This window comes from Danio rerio, chromosome 23 (genome assembly GCF_049306965.1).
Source record: "Danio rerio strain Tuebingen ecotype United States chromosome 23, GRCz12tu, whole genome shotgun sequence".
Classification (NCBI taxonomy): domain Eukaryota; kingdom Metazoa; phylum Chordata; class Actinopteri; order Cypriniformes; family Danionidae; genus Danio; species Danio rerio.
Window position 1 is genome coordinate 14,737,828 of NC_133198.1, and position 21,809 is coordinate 14,759,636.

The 21,809-nt window shown below is 36.3% G+C and overlaps 2 protein-coding genes across 3 annotated transcripts in view; both read left to right on the forward strand.

The window, feature by feature from the left end:
* Window positions 1-21,809, forward strand: part of samd10b (sterile alpha motif domain containing 10b) — a 214,939-nt gene that overhangs the window by 77,425 nt on the left and 115,705 nt on the right. The gene's annotated exons all lie outside the window — the stretch shown is intronic.
* Window positions 1,055-9,309, forward strand: LOC101885831 (uncharacterized). The gene is made up of 6 exons (XM_021469913.2): window positions 1,055-1,139; window positions 3,136-3,166; window positions 5,959-7,026; window positions 7,167-7,322; window positions 7,458-7,553; window positions 8,513-9,309. Exons 3-6 carry the CDS (start codon window positions 5,959-5,961, stop codon window positions 8,828-8,830), a joined length of 1,638 nt encoding a protein of 545 aa, XP_021325588.1. The 5' UTR covers window positions 1,055-1,139; window positions 3,136-3,166; the 3' UTR covers window positions 8,831-9,309.

Sequence of the window (21,809 nt, forward strand, 5' to 3'; positions counted from 1 at the left end):
TTTTGTTTCCCTATTTTTACAGGATAAATCTGTAAATATAAAACGTAAAATTACATGTTACTCTGAAAATACAGAAACATTCCTTTAAAAAAAGAAAAATAATGTAATACCAAAATACAAACAATAACTGTAAATTTAATGTTAGACATTTTTATTTTAGAAAATATCTGTAACACAACAGGTATTTCACTGTAAAATGATACAGTCAAATACAGACAACTACCTGTAAAATAACTTTTATTTTTGTTCAAAAAAATTTCTCTGAAACATTAAATTTAATGCAGTCAGTCATTTTTAGGTCTTTTTTATTACATTGTGCAGTTTGTCTTCCTGGTTGAGTTACATTTGTAACTATTCCTGTCATGGTTGGGGTCTGGGAAAAGGAGCAATAAAGCAGAATTAAATGAATACACAGGTGAACAAACAGGTGTTAAACATGTGAATCTAATAAACTAATAATGGATTAACAAGGAGGGTGGGACTATAGACGGGAGAGCACTTGACACAGAGACAACACAAGCCATGTGCTCACATAAAACAGGACAAGAACACGTAGCCAATGAGAGAACTCATTAACCACATATTCACAATAACAGGACAAGACTGAAGCATGCGGTCACAATGTAAACCCAGAGCCACGTGCTTAGACAACACAAAAAGACGCAAGACATGAGCACACGATAGATGAACACCTTACCGTGCGCTCACACATTTGCAACACGCATGGTCATCTCAGCGTCAACCAAAACCTACTAGAAGGAGACGCTGAGAATGGAACACTGTAAAAAGTGATTTTTTGACCTTGTAAATAATGGAAACATTATTTAAGTATGTTTTACAAACAAATACTATTTTGTCTTTTTACTTAAAAATGGCATGTTTAATTCAGTACATTACTTGCAGTTTCTTTGTCATTTATTGTTCTAAAATACATATGTAGATTTGAATACAATCTCCTAAGTAATATTTACTTAGTGTTTACCATCTAATCAAATCACACCAAAAAATGAACAACTCAAGTAAAATGTACTGTTCAGCAAGATAATTGATGCGCATGCGTCTTTGGCTCTGAGTTTGAAGTGGCGCGCACAGAGGAAAGGAAGAGAGACTTCACGACGGCTAAAGTGATTTTTACCACGGTAAGTTATTAATAAGCTTATTAATTAATCGAAGAATGTTTGCAGAAAAGTGTAGAGTTATTAAGCTATCTGCAGTCCCAGTGGTTTGTGCCTATACCGTTTCTTTTTTATCAAGTTACGGATGCTAAAGTGTTCATGTTAATTGCTAACAGATTTTTGGATAACGTTAAAACGTAATCTTAGTTTTGTTTTGTTTAACACACGGATAACAGAGTTAAATCATTACTAAATAAAGCTATTAATATAGTTGACGGAGTTTGCGATTTGCACCACAATCCGTTATTAGCAAACGGCATGATCTGTCGAAAACAATTGTCTTAAGTTTTATATATGACCTAATCTTGTCAGATTATTGTAAAAATGAGTTTTAACATCCGTGCAAATTTAGCTCGAGGCATTGCTATGGAAGCCCGTTCCCGCATATAAAGTCAGAATTGCGAGATATAAAGTCAGAATTGCGAGTTATAAAGTCAGAATTGCGAGATATAAAGTCAGAATTCTGAGTTATAAAGTCAGAATTGCGAGATATAAAGTCAGAATTCCGAGTTATAAAGTCAGAATTGCGAGATATAAAGTCAGAATTGCGAGTTATAAAGTCAGAATTCCGAGTTATAAAGTCAGATTTCCGAGTTATAAAGTCAGAATTGCGAGATATAAAGTCAGAATTGCGAGTTATAAAGTCAGAATTCTGAGTTATAAAGTCAGAATTGCGAGATATAAAGTCAGAATTCTGAGTTATAAAGTCGCAATTCCGAGTTATGGACTTTACTGTTATGGCGACTGACCATAAATGTGTGTTAAAGACTCTTTCAGGTTCTCTGCTTGTGATCTGGTATGGATTCACAGCCCAATTTTCCCAATAAAGGCCAGGAGGACACAGTATTTGGTTGACACTTTTACTGAACTGAAATATGAACTAATACAGCCCTTTTAGTTTTATCCCTGTGTACAATAGCCTGCATATGTCTGTACATATGTACACCACATGAGGGCACCCTTACAACGTGAAACAACAGCTGTAACAAAATGTAAATCATATCGTTACACATATAATACAGAAATAATAAAGAAATCTTAATTTTAGTCTTTTGGAGGAATCACACAAGCTACAGCTAGTTTCTGTTTAATGCTTTATAATTGCTATTTAGACCAAATGTTGTAAGTGGCATAATTATAAAGAACAAATCCATACAAATAAATAGACAGCCTAGTTTAACTAGCCTATATTTTCTTTTTAAAAGCGTGATAAACAATAAACAGTTGGATATAGGCTTTATGTTGTGATTATGGGCTAATGTGAGTCTTTAACACTCCATTTATGGTCAGTCGCCATAACAGGAAACTCCTTAATAACTCGCAATTCTGACTTAATATCTCGCAATTCTGACTTTATAACTCGCAATTCTGACTTTATAACTCAGAATTCTGACTTTATAACTCGCAATTCTGACTTTATAACTCAGAATTCTGACTTTATAACTCGGAATTGCGACTTAACTCAGAATTCTGACTTTAGAATTTTTTTTATTTCATTTTATTTATTAAATTTTTTTTTATTTAGTGGCGGGAACGGGCTTCCATACATTGCCCTGTCGTGTTCAAGCATTCTGTCCCAGAAAAGTTCGAGCTGCCGAAATTTAATAATCACCCTGTTTTTCGCGTATTAATAGGATTAAGCTTAGTTTTTAAAATGCACTTGTAAAAGGCAAATATTACCTTGAACTTTATTTATATTGTTTACCTATACTATCGGGTATAATAGCTATATATAGAAATCGATAAGGTGACTGTACTGCACACTTTTGCATTTACACAAGTCTAAATGCTTGTTTAAATAAATCTTAATTACTTAACAATCAACCTTACATAAGTTGTAAAGCCTGTATTTTGTTTCATGATGTTCTTTTACTGACCAATATCTACTTTACACGTGGTTGATATTTGCAAGTAGTTAAAAATTAATTCTGACATAAACATTTCTTACATTCTTTTACAGATATTGCACTCAGTATTCAAGCTAATGCAAGGTAAGTTGGCAATACTTTATTACAGCACACCTCACAGATAGGTAGCAATAAGTATGCATTCACATGTGCATCGTTTGTTAACTTTAGGTGCTGGAGAATGAGGTGGTTATGTAAAAAATGCAGCTTTCAGTCAAACCGAAGACTACAGCTATTAAAACACTTAAGGCTCAAACATGGAAATGCAGGCCGTCAATCATCAATACCATGTCTTTATGCAGATTGTCCTTGTTCATTTAAAACATTTAATGCCCTTCAGATACACTTATCCCGAAACCACACGGAATCAGACAAACCAAGCGAGGTGCTGTCATTTAGTTGTCTAAAATGCAGTGCAACTCCATTCTCTTCGGAGAAGCAATATTTTGAACACCTTAGAAGCCATATGAGGAGGTATGAGGTAATGACATGTGTGTTCAAAAACTGCAGCTTCAGTACCAACATTTATTCAACCTTTGCGACTCATAAACACAGGAAACACAATACACACTCCATTGAAGATTTTAAAACTGAAGTCTTGAAAAAATACCCAAATCCTGCTGCTTTTCAAAATGATCTAGAGGTCTCTGATGATGACACAGAACTTGATGAAACTTTGGTTGATGCAGGAGAGAACTTACTTGAAGTTGTAAAGAAGAAGTTTGGACAACTTCTTCTAAAGTTGCAAAGTAATTTCAATGTGTCCGGCAAGTGTATTGATCAAATTGTAGATGACCTTCAGTTCCTATCTTCCGCTGCATCTGCTCCAGTTTTGAAAGATGTTGTTGAGTCCACTTTGAAGAAACATAACTGTGAAGTACATTCAGCGGTTATCTCAGATTTGGTAAAAAATCTTTGTGAATCACACCCTTTAAGTTCAGCTCTAGGGAAAGATGGCCCTTTTTCAACGTCATTTAAGAGGTCACAATTCATGAAAGCACATTTTTCAGTCGTTGAACCAGTAGAATACATACTACACAATAAAGACAACAGAACATTCCAGTATGTCCCAATACTTCAGTCGTTATTGCAAATCTTGAAGAATGTAGAAGAAAAAGACTTGGTCACTCAAAGAAAATCTGGATGTGCATCACAATACCAGTCTTTCCAAGATGGATCTCACTTCAGTAAAAATTATTTTTTGGCTGGAGATGAGGATAGATTAAGTCTTATTCTGTATATCGATGATTTCGAAGTGTGCAACCCCTTGGGAACTTCCCGCAAGATCCACAAAGTTACGGCCGTCTATTGGGTGTTAGGAAACTTTCCAGCACATGCACGATCAACACTAGCTTCTATCAATTTAGCTATTCTGTGCAAAGCAGATGACACAAAGCGATTTGGATATCAGAAAGTTTTAGAGCCACTCCTGACAGATCTTCAAAGCTTGGAAAAAGATGGTATTTTTATTCCAAGTTTAGGAAAAATCATGAAAGGCACTGTGGTGAGCGTGGTGGCTGATAATTTGGGAGCCCATTCTTTGGGAGGATTCGTTGAAAACTTCACAGGATCTAATGTCTGCAGATTTTGTCTTGGAGAAAGGTCCCAGTTTCAGACCACAGATGTAAGATCTGGACTTTTTCAGAGGAGAGATAAAGAGCAGCACACTCTGCATGTTGAGACGGCTATGTCAAGTCCTATTTCCACTCATTGCTATGGTGTGAAAAAACAGTGTGCACTGTCTGAAAAACTACAACATTTTCATGTAACATCTGGTTACCCACCAGATGTGTTACATGACCTTCTTGAAGGTGTCGTTCCATTGGAACTGGCATTGTCATTTCAAGACTTCATCAAGAAGAGATATTTTTCTCTTGTGGAGCTCAATACTTGCATTCAACAGTTCCCTTATAAGTGGAGTGACCAAACAAATCGTCCACATGTGATTCCTAGTCATTTTGCCACAAAAAGAACTGTAGGAGGGAATGCACACGAAAATTGGTGTCTGTTGCGTCTGTTGCCTCTCATAATAGGTTTGAAAGTACCTGAGGATGATGAAGTATGGCAGATGTTAATGACCCTTAAAGACATCGTGGAACTTGCAGTGGCCCCAGTGCATACTGAGCAGAGCATCTGCTACCTTGCCACTTTAATATCTGAGCACCGAAACAGATATCTGGAAGTTTTTCCTCAAGAAAAGCTCCTCCCCAAACACCACTTTCTCGAACACTACCCTGAGCTTATTCAGGAATTTGGTCCTTTGGCAGCCCTGTGGACCATGAGATTTGAAGCTAAACATAGCTTTTTTAAAAAAATTGTCAGACAAACAGGCTGTTTCAGGAACATACTGCTGTCCCTTGCAAAAAAAACACCAGCTCATGGTTGCATTGCATCTCCATGATTCAAATGTGACAAAGTCATCACTTTCAGTCACAACAACTTCACAAGTCTCTGTGGATGTGCTAAAGGATGGAATAAAAGATTTGGTGCAACACAGGTATCCACATGTCACAGTGGTGCATGTTGCAAACAATATGCACTTCTCAGGCACCAACTACAAACCAGGGATGTTGCTATGTCATGGCTTTACTGCAGATTTGCCAGACTTTTCTGAGGTGTTACAGATTATCTTGGTTTGTAATGAACTGGCCTTTGTTGTCAGACTACTAAGCACATGGTATAACGAGCACTTTAGGAGCTATGAGTTGGAACACACAGGCAACATTCAGATACTGGAGCAAAAAGAAATGGTAGACTACTATCCTCTGGCTGCATACACTGTTGCAGGAAGACGACTAACTACCTTAAAGCACTACATGTATCTCTCCTCTGATATTGTAATAAATTGTTCATTTATTTTTTTGTATCTGTTGCAGATGTGCACCCCAGCAAAGCTGCGATTAGTTTTTGGAGAGAATGATGTTCGCAAATTGGTTCTGCCCTCAGGCATCCCCAGTACTCTCCAGGAGCTCAAAAGTATAATCCAAGAAACATTCAGTATTCCAGAATGCTTTACTTTGATGTATGAAGACATGGAATTTGGGGGACAGTTTTTCAATTTGGACTCAGTAGATGATGTGCAGGATAAATGTACTCTAAAAGTAGTACAAACTGAACCCATCACCCTAAATATGGTTGCTATGAATAGATCAACTCTACCAACAGAGTCTGATGCCAGGTCATGCAGTTCTCAGGACACTGTTGGGCTGACTCCTGTAAGTGACACTTACCTTTCTTCTGACTCCACATCCAGCGGATCTCAGGACACTGTTCTTTTATCGTCCTCTGAGACTACCACATCATGCCGTTCTCAAGGATGGCCAACAAAGTTTATAGTACCTACTTTCTCCTTTGATACTGAGCTCTTGCTTTCAGATGGAAACAAAGCCTACCAAAAGGACGGCACTCTCTTGAACAATCATAGAGTGACAAGTAGTGTCCTTGAGACGCTAGCAGAGACAATATTTTGTTACACTGCATATCCAACAGGTGTCCAAATTATGAATGTAGTGGAGATGTTGATTGAAAAGTATCCATGCCTCAAAGAGCCAGGGTCCTTTAATGGACAATATGGGTGGCAACAAAGGATTAAATATAAAATGGGAAATTATCGAGCCAAATTAAGAGGTAGCCAGCTTTCTTGCCCAGAGCTTGAGGTGAACCAGAAAAGGAAGACAAATGAAAACCCTACTCCAAAAGGCTTCAAAAGACCTAGGAAGGCTGAAGTAAATTACTTGCCACCATTTCCATTTGGGGAAACAGGAGAAAGTTTGGAGAAGGAGAGACTAGATCTCCTTAATGAAATTAGGAAGAAAAACAACAAAAACATCATTGGCGAGAAAATGGAGAAGACTTTCTACTATCGAAGAACAGAAGTAGTTAAGGACTGCCCTGCTGTTAAAGATTTCATGGAGAGATGGCCAGCCCTTTTCTGTGAATCTGAGGTAAACTTCACTTCTTTTCTTTGTTGGCATAATATGCAGTGATTTCAAATATAAATTTTTTGAAGTGCAATACAAAAATTTACCAGTGCACTCAACTCTAATCATCACTTGATTGTGTTACATTTTATTTTCTGTTTTAGATCAAGAATGAATTTAGAAGAATCACCACAATTTCCTTGGAGCGTACATTCTTGGAAAAGCTGGACTTCTATACTCCAAAACTCCTGGCTTTGTTTGAGATGAAGGGTGGGGTTGCTGGCATAAGAATTAGACATTTGCTGGATTCACTCAGCCAGGTAAAATGTAAATTTTGTTTACAATTGTGAATCACTTATGGGATGGTATGCTGCTTCCTGACTCTGTAAATATGTTGTTATATGTAGATGTATACACATTTAATGTTCGCTGCATTTTACTTCTGTTTTTAACAGCAAGAAGATAGGCTTGAAGATAGGCGAGACGTTGTGATTCGCTGCCTCCTGTCTTTCCTTGGAGAATCAGCTGAGGAGCTCATTGAAGACCACCAGGTATTACAGTTCAATTAAATTCAAATTTATTTGTATAGTACTTTTTACAGTGTACAATGTTACAAGGCAGCTTTACAAAACACACATTGTTGAATGATCAATAAATTGAAACAAATCAAAGAAAAAGTAATAATCAATTATTAGTCTAGTGCTGACTTTGTTTGAAGTCCTTACATGGCCTGGCGTCGTCAAGTCTTGGGTCATCTAACGTCATACTGGGAGGCGGGGTCCAGACATGGATATACAATAATTAGTGTAGCAGCTAGCAGTTAGCTAGCTACATACACAGCTACATCCATTTCTATTTTTCCTTGATTTTTGGATGTAGACAGTAGTGGTTTGACTGATATACTGTATTTGTTTTCTGCATATTTGAACCCTGTCAAGCACTGACGATGATGCTGAGATCCATGTTTTTATACTGAGGAAAATTGAAAGGCTTATACACCATTGTTACAAAACTTATAGAACACCCAGTGATGGTCAAGAAGGCAGCACCATACATTTAAATGTCAGGTGTATGTAAAATTTTAGACAGGATTTCCAGTGTAAATTGTTATTTTGTATATATTTCTTATCTTTCATTTATATATTGTCTATAGAAACCATTCAAATGTTTCCCAAAAGACATAATAATTTACACTAATTATCATTTCCAGAGGTTTACACCCTCCTGACTCTAAATGTACAGTGTTATCTTTATTAGCATCACTAAATGTTTCTATCTACTGTAATAATTGTGTATGAGTCTCATTATTGTGTTCAATGTAAAAGTATTACTTAACAGCATACAGATACTGCTGAAGAAACTGCATATTGGGTTTAAATATGCAGAAAATGCTAAATATACTGAAGACTAGTGGACAGTTTGTCTCAGAACAGGAACCCATTGAGGAAAATTGAAAAAGTGATACTGTACAGTATTTTAACCACTTTGCACTGATTTGTGTATTTCACAGGATGTCAGCAGAGACATGATTAAGGATACCTTCGCCAGTCATGTCATGAAAATCATCGTCCTGAGCAGATCTGTAGAAGAGGAAGATGCCAGTAGATCTGATGTCATCATTGTCATCGAGGGAACTGAGGTGCTGCTGGGATGTAAAAATCTCACAAATGCATGTCTTTCACTCATGGGCTGCATTTACTCCCTAAACCTAAGCTATCCCCCAAAGCTGAGAAACACATTTGAAGTGTTTCAGAAAATCTTTCTTGGCCTAGATGCTTTAAAATTCTCTCCAAAGGTTAACTCTTTGCATAGAAAGCTTCTAATGTAATCTGCTAGTTGAGCACTACTTGCACTTATTTACACTACTTATGCTGTTTTACTGTTTTTTTTTTGTTTTTTTTTGCATGAAAGGTTGTTCAGAAAACAACTACAACTTCAACTACAGTACTGTTTAACATAACCATTCTTCTGGAGACTATAAATGCAGAGTTTTATTTTTTTATTTTTTGATGTTTTTGTTCCCTTAGTTTAATCTTATTGAAATTAAAGTTACCTAATAAAAGGCAGCTACTAGTTTGACATTATTTGCACTTTCACACTTTTGTATTTGATATCTGCAACTGAGATTTTTGTAAAATGTTTGTTATATTTAAAAAGGTATATTTTATGTTTATATGTTTAAATGTTTATGCATTTTAATGCATGTGTGATATTCTAAAAAAGTTTCCTGGAGTAAAATGCACTATAGTGCATCTGATGCTCTCATCTGTTAAGGAATCTCATAGAAATAAAAGTATTCAAGTAAAATGTATGTCTGTTATTTTGTTGACCACCATTTAAATACATCAACAACATCAAATAATATTTAAAGTAAAGGTTACTCAAAATTTTAAATAAGATAACTAGGATTATTGTGTAAAAAAAAAAACATTTATAAGCATTACTTAAGTAAAATATATAAACAAACAGTCAATACAGTTTACTGGGAAATTCCAAGTAAACTTTACTTGAGATTTTCTAATTAAAGCTACAGTTCCTTGTGTTTAGTTTTTACTTGGGAATTCTATTGAAATTACTCACATTTTCTAAGTGAAAAAACTTTCCTAACTTTTTTTAAGTAAATCCTACTCCAAATTTTTTTCAGTGAACAGCGCAATGCCGACAGAACAAAACACAAACACGAGTACAAAAGAGCACGTCCAAGGCTCAGTTGGTGTTTCTGTGTGGAGTTTGCATGTTTTTCCTGGGTTCACGTGGGTTTCCTCCAGGTGCTCAGGTTTCCCCCACAATCCAAAGACATGCGGTACAGGTGAACTGGGTAGGCTAAATTGTCCGTAGTGAATGAGTGTGAGTGTGGATGTTTCCCAGAGATGGGTTGCGGCTGGAAGGGCATCCGCTGCGTAAAAATGTGCTGGATAAGTTGACGGTTCATTCCGCTGTGGCGACCCCGGATTAAAAAAGGGACTAAGCCAACAAGAAAATAAATGAATTAATATTAATAACCAGCCAGTCTGAGATTGTTGTTTTTGGGTCAGTAAATCGATGGCGTAGTGAATAATCCTTTCCTCTGTCGATTGTTTCTTTGTTTAATGATGTTTCTTTCTGTCAGTGGAGGCCATCTCAGAGTTGTCTGTTCAGCAGGAGACCTCCTGTTATTCCTAATGCCTCTCTCCTGTCAATCGTCCTGTTTTGCAGCTTGAATAGCTGGCTGTCGAGGGGATTTGATCTCCCGCTGACAGACTGTTTGCTTTGTGAAGAGATTCAAAGATCTAAATGGGCATCTGTGGATTTTTTTAGAGATGCAGGTCACTGAATATGACATAAACTCAATGGGCCTCAAGTGAATGTGTCAGGTGTGGTCATCATGTAGAGCTAAGGGCCATATGAGCACTGTCTGTGGATTGAGTGGGGACTATGAGAATTTATGTATTGCTTTTTTATTGCCTGTGAGAAGAGTTTGTAATGAAATGTGTGTATGTATATGTATATATATATGTGTGTGTGTATAGATGTGACCCTGGAAAAAACCTGAGTGTATTCAGCTCATTGAAATGATTTTTGCAAATTTAAAATATGTTACTTAGGGTATGTTGTATTGTACGTTTTAGATACACAATCTTCTTGTACCCATCGACAAGAAGGTGGAACTTGTCATATAGATAGGGATGCACCGATATGGATTTTTTGGCCGATAACGATAACCGATATTTCTTCAGACTTGGAGGCCAATAGCTGATATAAATGGGCCGATAATTATAAATATTTTAAATTGTTATATTTTTATACAGCAAACTTAATAAAAGATTGATAGCCTATACACAAAGCAAAAAAGCTATAATTTCAAAATTGCAAGGTGATTATAGACCTATATTCATGATTTCACATAAATCTGCATGCAAAAAATGATTTCCTTTTCTTCATAGCAAATTAACATGCAAGTTGATTGTTGCATAAAAATAATAGTTTAAATAACAAAATGGTATTTAATTAACAAGCAAGTTAAACATATTTAAATAAGATGAAAATGAAAGAGCTAAGGACTAAAACCAGCTCAAATGGTCATGAATAAAACATGTTACAGTGATGTACACATATACAAATATGTCATGTCCGAAAAAGCCTTTTTCAGAGGTGTTTTGACAGTTCAGAGCCACCATACAAGCAAACAGCTAAATACAGAGAGTACGTTTAAAAAATGCGGCACAGATTCATCCTATTTGGCGTTTTGACATGTCACATGTAGGCGCTGCTTGTCAATCAGACAACGCTTCTGCTCTCGTTCTTGCTGTCAATCGCGGGAAAATAACCGATGAAAAGTTTATGATAAACCGCTGAGAGTTTCACTTAACTGTAGAGGCAAGGTTGCCATCATCAAGTCAGATTTTGATACAAAACCTCCATTGAGCTGACTTTATGACAAACACAGAGCAGAATATAAAGACAGAATGAGCGGCTAGTTAAGAGCCCCTTTGACTGGATTCACCTCTCCCCCGTGCTACAGTGTGTGTGTGTGTGTGTGTGTGTGTTTGCGGTGACAGCTCTCACGCGAGCTTGTTTTAATCAATATGAAAATTCCGATCAAACTGAATACATCTTGCATCAACAACCCATGACCAGCAATGCATTGATAATAACAAATAATCAGATTACAAACAACCGTTATGTTTACACATGTTGTAAAATGTGCGGGTCCTTCAACAGGACTGGGCTGCAGTTTGGGGTGTGTGTGTGAAGCAGAGGGAGAGGGAGAGAGAAAAGAGGAGCGTTTTTTTCACAATGAGACCATTTTCTGTTACCTTTTTGATGACTAATTTGTTATACCACACGAAAAGTAATAAATATTTTGGACCAAGTTACGTGTGTCCTGTTTCATTCACCAGCTGCAACGAAAAGAGTTTACCCCAAAACTAATATTATTCGGCCCTGGAGTAATAAGTAAATCTCCCTGCTACCTCCAACACAACAAAGAGACAGAGCAGGAAAGGTTTACACATGTAATATTTTTCCTGAGGCGATTTAAAGCTAAATACACAATGACACTCAATCAAACACATCTACAATGATGAGGAACGTGGTTACTTACTGAGTTATTAACGCACAGCAATACAACGTGAAGACAGGACGGACTTTGAAGGAATAAACAGTGTGAGGAGAGCTCCATTAGAATGCACTGAACAAGTCTGAACATGTTCCGCCCACGCGAGCGCTGCAGGCAGTTCTGTACGATTACGTAATTTATCGGCCTAAATATATCGGCCTAATTATGACATCGGATCGATAACGATAATCTTAAAAATAGCATTTATTGGCCGATAACGATATGGGCACCGATATATCGTGCATCCCTACATATAGATCATCTGACCAGCAAACCACTGTCCAATACCCATCTCTAAAACCAGCCAATAGTGATTTCAAAAGCAAACAAAGGAAAAAAGTGCCCTGCGACCTCAAGTTTTATCTTGTTTTATTTTTTCTTCTCCAGACTCAAACCCAAATGGGCTGCACCATTAGTACAACCCCATACAAAGTAAGCTACTAAGCATACTGACCATGCCAGAAATGTTAGGTGATATAAATAATATAGAAAATAGATAATTGGTCAATAATAGGTCCCTTATATGAAAATTAACTGTAAGAGGTTAAAGTATCATATGCATTTGTTTATATGACAAAACATGTCTTTTTCATTCAAGAAGGATACTGACTCCAAAGGCAGATACTAAGATCAGCACCTGGTGTATGGACTTTGGGGGTTTTGCGATGTGGTCACATGTTGATTGGTCAGATGAATGTCTAATCTTAGTCACATAGTCATGAACGATACAAAATAGGTGTAAGACTCTGCTCTGGCTCTTTTTCTGCCCTCTCTTTTCTGTCTCTGAAAAGCCATTCATGAAGGCTCGTATGTGTTTGTTTCCAAGATCCACAGGGTTTGTTGCAAGTTTTTTCCCCGCGATCTTGTCAGGGCCGATTATACAGCAAAGCTGTGTGTGTGCTGCAAGCATTTTTGTCGGGAGAGCAGTGCGAGAATTGAAGAATGTCGGACGTTGACTTTTATCAGGAGTTCGTTCACATTCAGACACATCACCGTGCTGCTGTGTTTGCCTAAATCCTCTATATTACCAGCAGGGCTAATGGTTAAAATAGACAGGTCAGGAGACCTGCTGCACTGAGTCTGCATTCAAGATCTATAATTTAGACACAGGGATCGAGGGAGAATCCTCATTTATAGTGTTTACATGAACACACTTATCTTTAAAATGATATAAACTGTGGTTATGTGTATATGAAATTACGAATAACAAATGTAGTAGGACATTAAATTACTGTTTATTTCTTTGCATTTTTACTTTGTGAACTATAAACTCATGCGTTTCCTCACAGTTTGTGTCTCATTTTGTCAACAACAGTTATTCTCTCCCCTTCTCCCCTGCTGGCCACGCCCACTCCTGCCCTATGCTCGCTGAGCTCCACGCCCATTAATCATGCATCTTTTGAAAAAATTCTGAAGTAGACTTTAACCTAAAGTGGGGGGTGTCATGGCCCTTTAATTCAGTTGTAACCACAGCAAATTATTGTTGTTATATCATTTCATTTTCAAGTATTTGATATTTACTTTTAATTTAACATCAACATTTAATTGTTACATATTGCAACATAATAGAATCACATAATACCAACACTCTCCCACATTTTGATTTATTAACACTGCCCTTATTTCCGTTTTTGGTATAAGATTGCAGAAGAATGGTTTGACTAGAAATGTAGTTTTTTACCATCATACTGATAACTTTTTAGTCATTCGACAGAACTACAGTTTAAACTGCTGTGGTTAAAACCCATTTTTACAGAACAAAAGATATTGGTGGCATACTGCCACATATTGTTCATTTTATTTTGAAACTCCAGTCAAATATAGGTTGAAATATGTATTTTGAGGATTCACAAATATGTTAGCTAAAAGCACATTTCCAATTAGCTTAATTCTGGGTTTATTTGTAAGAACAGCAACAATTTTGTTAAAAATATAAGTGTGTACAACAGTGTTCCAAGTACAACTTTATTAGAAGAGAGGTATAACAGGTATGGGTCAAACAGGACCAAACAGTAATGACACAGGTAATCCAAGAGGGTAATCCACAAAACAAGTGATGATCAGGGCAGGCAGAAAACATGCATTAAACACAAAAACAGAACAAAGAACACATAGGTAGTATAAACAACAGTAAAACAAGACTAGGCAATTTTTGTATGTGTGGTGCTTATATGTGTGTCTGTAATATCCTGCAGCTCTAAAATGCAATCAGAGTCTGAATCATGAGTCTCAGGTGTGTGTGTGTGTGTGTGTGTGTGTGTAATGAGAGCAAGGTAATTTGGGACAGGTAGTCTGGATGATGTGTTGTCCTGCATGATGCTTTAAGAAGGCTTGTTCAAGGAAAGAAAACAATAAAGATGGCTGAACGGAACAGGATTGATTGTGTTTGGGTCTGTCAGTAAAAAAATACAAATAAAACATGGTGTCAGAAGTGGTTCTCTTGCATGGATTAAAGAAAAAGTAAGTCCAAAGAGACAAAAGAGTGGGCTAAACCCAAACTTACAAGAAAAAATAAATAAATAGCTACAGATGACTAAACATCAAATACACAAGAGATTCGTGAAAGGAAAGGAAATGCAAGATGGATACGTTTCAAACCCTGTCTGGTATGCAACTCACTGGACATTTAGCAGAGATTTGGAAAAGATCCAAACATAGTTTCACCATGTACCTGGATGCAAACAGGGTAGGGGGCAATGACAAAAAAAGAAAAGCATCCAAACTGCTGCATGTCATTGGCGAAGATGCACTAGACATTGACAACAGTTTCCAGATATCAGCAGATGAGTTTAAGCTACACAAACGTCATGAACAGATTTGAAGAGTACTTTGTTCTGAAGCAGAACATCACTTATGAAAGGTACAAATTCTTCTCGTGCAATCAAAACGAGGGAGAAAGCTTTGATCAATATCTAGCGGAGTTATATACTTTTAAGTAAACCTGTGACTTTCACGATCTGTGCAAATCTCTAATAAGGAATAAATTAGTGTGTGGAATTTCAGGCAATGCCATAAGAGAGAGACTGCGCCGAGAGCAAGATCTTTTACTTGAAAAAACAGTAAACATGCAAAGCAGCATAGATTACTTGTGTGCATGCAAAGGAATTAAACCAACAAGATAAAACACACCCCCTTAAAGCCCCACGCATAACAACACAGGTGATGGGTATCGGTAAATGGATATAGTGGGCTGATACTCATGACAAATTTCTTGCATTAATGGGAACTTACTTAATTATTTGACAAACACCATTTAACTGGGAGCTAAACTTCACTCTACAAGATGGTGAGGTAATATAAAGTTACTGAAACCCTCTAACAGCAGGTTGACCAGATGAAGACCAAAAGGTGATGCTTTTCAGTGATTGTAAGATAATCTGATTGTCCCAAATGTTTGATTTTTAGCATGTACTGCATATTTACAATGCCAATAAACCATTCAAGTACATCCAAAAAGCTGTTCTTTCATGAAAGACAACAATACAGGACCAATTTTATGTTTAGGATATCATTAGGATGTCTTGTATTAGGATGTCTTGATTGAAACAAGACTAAGGTTGTACTCACACTTGGCAGGGTTGTCTTGAACCATGCATAGATGTGATTTTTCCCTCCCCATTGGCCTGCACTTACATTGCATTTTTTACCTTCCGAGTCTAAGCACACTTACATCATTGATGATGTGACTGTTCAGTTTAACATAAGCGAAGTGCTCTTGATCTGCACAACAGAGATTACTTTAGTTATATAATTTTTTATATTTATTGAGACACAGTTAAATCTTTTGCTAAATAGATCCACAACTTTTGATGTTTATGATAAAATTTTATGAAAGTCATCATGCTGCACAAATTAGGAGGATTGCTGAAGGTGCAGCTGTCATGCATTGAGGGATTTGTATCTTTAATAAACTATGACAGTTCATGTTTTTTGAAAAGTAAGAATGATTAATACATCTATATGAAACAGTCCCGTAAAAGTGATGTTGCATCTTCAGTTTCGTGCTCAGGCGCACTTTGCGCTCACAGTACAAGCGTACTGGGCCAAAGCCAAACCAAACCAAACCAAACCATGCACACCTCTATCTGACATACCTCTTTCAATTTGGAGCACTTAAACTTGTCAAATGAACCAGGAAATGGGGTAAATATATGCATGGGCACCGGTTTAAAAAGCCTAGTGTGAGTACACCCTAAATTTCAGTTGACAAACAGAAAAAAATTTGACAGACTTCACATGTATGGTGGTCATTCACTGATGTGTATTTGATGACTAGTGTGTTTTTTTTTTGGACTGTTGTTGGACATCTGTTTGATTTTCGCTGACATCCTTTATTTAGCCTCGTTTTATTCAAGATCTTTGGATCTTTGGGTGTCACAATGTGTAAAATAAACACACACACACAAGATCTTTGGATCTTTAGATGTTTTATTGTAATATAAGCACACACAAAAGGCTGATGGGTGCTGGGATCATGTAGATGGCCAAGTGGTTTAACACAGCAGGAATTGCTTAACTAAAATATCCAATGCGTTATTTTTTTCTACTATTTTATTAAAGTGAAAACATTTGGATGACCCTAAAGTTGGAAGTTTAAAGCCGCCTTAACTCATTTCGTCTCAGAGGTTCAGTGAAACTTCCAAAGTTAACCATGTTACGTCAACTTTGTGTCGGATAAATGATAAATCTAGTCATTTATTCTGGGACCAAATTGGATGTGTGCTTGAGAATCGCCATTTACATAAGCTGAACTCTTGTTGGACCTGAAATTGTCTATGCTTGCCTTTGTGGAACAGAAAAGTTTCATGAATTGAAAGAGAGAGAGAGAGAGAGAGAGAGAGAGAGAGAGAGAGAGAAAGAGAAATAGGGTGGTTCACCCTGTCAGCCAGGACTGAAGCTAGTTTGTATGGATGAAGGCCGACAATACATTCTTTGAGAATAACTTTATATTTTTACGGTGTTTTTTTCTTGACATGATTGAACTGCTCTCTAGAGCTGGGTCAAGATGGAATAATTTCACGCTTCATTTCTGGGGTTCAAGATAGTGCCCGCAGGACTTCCCCTTGGTAAATACTCCATAACCACATACTGAACACCCACCACAAGCTGGAAAACATGCTGATATGAAAAAAAAGTTATTTTATATTGAAAATAAAATCTTGGGGGCGTTTTCTATTAACTCCTGGTTATATTTGGTAATTTCATGTTAAATGTGGTTTAGAGAGCAAAAGTTATATAACTTCTTGAGATAAAGGTTAACATTTTACGTCACCATTATGGAGAATACAGTTTGGTTTAGTTGGGCTCTTAGCCCTTCCATTTTTAACATAATTTTATTTTGGTTGCTGCAATTATTAAGAACTTTGTTTTAAAAAGCTCTTATGATATGGCAAGCAAGCCAAAAAACTAATTAAGGTCTGATGATGTTCGTGTTGTTTTTAATACGGCAGAACCTGTTCTAATATAATATAATTTACTGCTCTTATCCAATGTTTGATTTATTTTTAAATGTATTACAACATGCCTGTATGTGGCAATAAATTTTGAAAGTTTTTAAGAAAACCTTGGACAAAAACACTTTGCTTTATGGTGTAAGTTGCACTCAAAAAGACATCAATAATCAGTGTATAAAACTCAACAATGGTGGCAAGTAACAAAATTAACAGTTTAACTCTCAAACATCACTAATTGGCTACTGAAAGTCTAAACCTAAACAAAAGCAAAATCAAACGCAAATAAAGAAAACTGTAAGACCATTATACTACGTCATTTATTCATGCCGCAGTGCATTCTGGGATATTTGTACTGTGCCATACCCAGTATGCATTAAGCATTAAACATTTTAGTTGTTACCATGACTTTGTCATAACTGAACTGTTTTTGTATGTTACTTCTTAACTCTGTAAAAGAATTAGGTTTCTTTTCTGTTTCCACTTCTCATTAATAAATTAATATCTGCAACTAAGCATAAAAACCATAGCATGAGGCCAATCACCCAGACCTTCATGAAAACATTTATCAGTTAACCAATTATTTACAAATTTCAGACAAATAGATTTATCTACCTAATGACTTTCCATCTTTATTACTATAATAAAAGTGTTTTATAAACTCTGCATTAGAGCAGTTGGATAGCCTAAATTAATGAGTTCAAGAGTAAAGAGCCCAACTAAAGCTGCGGTCACACTGGGCTTTTCCTCCCATAGACTTTCATTCATACGCACGCGTATACGTCACATTAGAGTTTGAGCATGTGATATTTTGTCGTGCGGCGCTGTGAAAAGGGGCGGAATTAAACAAGCTTATAAGATATTTAAAAAAGCGAGCGATTGCTCCATATTTTAAATTTCTGTCCAGAGAGGTCATGTTTTGATCCTCGATTGGTCTCACTCTGTCTAGTGATGCGATTTCTACAACCTGCGAAACTTAACGTATGACCCTGCTTTTCAGGTCTGATGCATTCGCGTACGTATGAATGGAAGTCTATAGGAGGAAAAGCCCTGTGTGACCGCAGCTTTAACTCTGTTAGACGAGCTATAATTAGTGAACTTGTGTATGGAATAGTGAACGAGGCACAAAGTGTGATTTCAAACCCAGACTTGAAAATGTTGAATCTGAACTCTGTTAACTCACAGTTTTCTGCTGTTGGTTACTTTCTCGAAACCAAAAATATTACCCAGAATGCACTGTTTTAACAGAATATTCCTGTTTTAGTGACATTTTTTTTTTTACTGTATCTGACTGTTTTTTTACTGTATCTGAACATTTTTTACAGTATGTATAGCGTCCTAAAAAAAGTATTAATTTCCAAGAGAGATCTGTAAGAGGTTTATTCATATAAGCTGTACACTGTATATAATCTACAGAATAAAATGTATTATTTTATAGATTGGGGCAGTGCGGTAGCACAGTAAGTAGTGCTGTTGTCTCACAGCAAGAAGGTTGCTGGAATGAGCCTTAGCTGGGTCAGTTGGCATTTCTGTGTGGAGTTTGCATGTTCTCCCTGTGTCTGCGTGGGTTTCCTCTGGGTGCTCCGGTTTCCCTTACAAGTCCAAAGGCATGACTGAGTAATTATGTCCAAACATTTATTGTAAGAAAATATTGTTTATTAGTATAAATTTTTGATTTCTGTCCAATAAAGTAGTAAGTTTTGAATCATGTAAGGTAGTAAAACTGAAGTTGTCTTCTGTAAAGTTTTCTTGGCTCATAAGATTAGTAGTAGTTTATGGGAAGGAGTGTTTTTTTTTCGAAATGTGTCGTAGTAATCTTGATCTTTGACTCAGGATGACCTTCCCACAAGCCACACCAAACCACAGAGTAATTGATTGCTAATGACTGTTAAAATAAAAAAGCAAGGAAATGTCACATTAAGTTTGGAAACTTTGATGATTAATCTTTTACCTTGGTGGCAGGAAAAGATCTAAGCCATTCCATCAATCACATCAGGCAGGAAAGTGACTCTTTCTTCAGGGTTCAGAGCTTTGCCATTGGATCCTTTCTCTCTCTCTGCATTTCCATAACTGTCTTTGTCCCTGTTTCCATCTCTCTCTCTCTCTCTCTCTCTCTCTCTCTCTCTCTCTCTCTCTCTCTCTCTCTCTCTCTCTCTCTCTCTCTCTCTCTCTCTCTCTCTTTCTTTGTCTTCTATTACATGTGTCTAAGCGGTTTAGTGCATTGCATCAGCACTCTAGGAGATTTGTCTCGGAATATTTAATGAAAAATATTCAGACTTTTTGTTCCAGATTTGACCTCTCCTGTCTGATCTGCACTCTTCTCTTCTCTTTTTTTAAATTATTTTTCCTGATGCTGATCGCTTTTTTCTCACGCTGAAGGTCTTGAGCGCTGCATTGAAGATCAGCTCGAGCCAAGGTCAGATTAATGAGAAGTCATCCCGCTTACCAGTATGGCATCTGACAACTGTATCCACCAGCACACCATTATCTACACTATAGACTGTATTGCATTACATTAAACTGGCATAAAATAGCTTGAATAACTTAAATGGCTCCAATTTTACTCCTTTACAATATGTAAGATAAGTCGGCGGTGTCTCCAGAATGTGTCTGTAAACGTTTTGCTTAAAATGCTCATCAGATCATTTATTATAGCCTGCTAAAAATCCATTTTGGGATAAGAGGAAATTGTAGCTGTTTTTATAGCCTGTGCCTTTGCAAAATGCAAATGAGCTGATTGTCCCTGCATACTATACAGACATTCACATTTGGTTTTCCCGTGTCACATCAGATAAACAGCAGTCTGTGACAGAGCCAGACATAAATGAAGCAGAGAATCAGTTTATGAGTCAAAAATACCAAGTAAGATTATTTGATGTATTTGTTGTGGAGTTTATTTAAGCCTTTCTGTAATGATGAGTCACACAAATGCCGTTACAAAGTCGCAGTACACACACATTTAATTTTCAAATGTGACAGGATACAAGTTAATATACACAGTTGTGGATTTCCATTACGCTACTGTACAAAATATACCAAATGTAACATCCACAATCCAGGACTCCTGTTATGTGATTGAAGCATCCTTGTCTACAGTGGGTAACACTTCAAAATGACCATTAATGCTGTGTGTGGTGCTGTTGCAGAACTAAAAGACAAAGAAAATGTTTTTAGGTGTAACAGCAGTTTGCGACTATGGGGGCACAAAGGGACAGAATGGGAATGGACAGAAATATACAGTAGCTGTAAATAACCTGCTACTTGTAAATGAAGATGAAATAATGAAACAAAGCATTATAATTCCTTAATTAATCATTAAAAAATTGTTAACAATCTTTTGTATCATTAGAAACTTAAGTGCAATGAGGATTCAATTTAGATAATAAAGCTAAATAATTAAAAGACTACTAAAATAAAATTTCAAATATAAATAAAGATAGAAAGAAAGAAAGATAGAAAGCAGTGTTTTAGTCTAAATATAGAGAGATGTACAGTGTTTGTTATTTTAAAGTGATAGGATTAAGACAGTCAATAAATAAGCATTTTCATTTACATTTTCATTTTCTTTGTTGATTATATTTTACTTTCTCATTTTATTTCTTAATTATTGTACATAAATAATAAATGAAAAATTAAATTGGCTAAATAATTATTTATTTAAAGATATTACATGCAAAACACAGAGAAACGGTCCTGCGCATGGTCTAAAGGGCTTTAAAGTTAAATGCTACTTCATCAAAAGCATAAAAATGAATTGATCCACCTCAAGCAGATCAGTAAAATTATAATAAAATATGTATAGTTTGCAACACTATGCCACTGTGCTGATTCCAGCAGTTATAATTTACGTAGTGATTTTACTGTCTTTATTACAAACATGCTCTGTTTGAAAAATGTTTAAAAATAGAAAGTTAAAACATGTCTTTTAATCCCAATTTCTTTGCAAATCCTGTTCTGTAGACATGTTTATATGCATTACTGTGAAGAATTGCTAATACAGTCAATCAATTCAGTGGGCCGAGAAAACCACACTCCTGCGTCACATTGTGGTGGGCCTCAAAATTGCTGGGATTTGGATCAGGAAATTAAAAAAAAAGAGACTTCTTATGTTTATCTCATTACAATATAACAGTGGAAACAATAAACCCACAAACAGTTGTGGGTTTAAACAGCTTGCAAAAGTTGATTTTGCATAAAGGTTTGGTTCACCCAAAAATTAAAAAGTATGCTAATAATTTTTCTAATATTTAGAGACTTCC

Bases quoted from the DNA above. Each gene is read 5' to 3' on its own strand.
- LOC101885831 (XM_021469913.2), top strand. From the start codon at position 5,959: ATGTGCACCCCAGCAAAGCTGCGATTAGTTTTTGGAGAGAATGATGTT. The intron at 7,027-7,166 runs GTAAACTTCACT...TTTCTGTTTTAG, and splicing joins CCCTTTTCTGTGAATCTGAG to ATCAAGAATGAATTTAGAAG. The intron at 7,323-7,457 runs GTAAAATGTAAA...TGTTTTTAACAG, and splicing joins TGCTGGATTCACTCAGCCAG to CAAGAAGATAGGCTTGAAGA.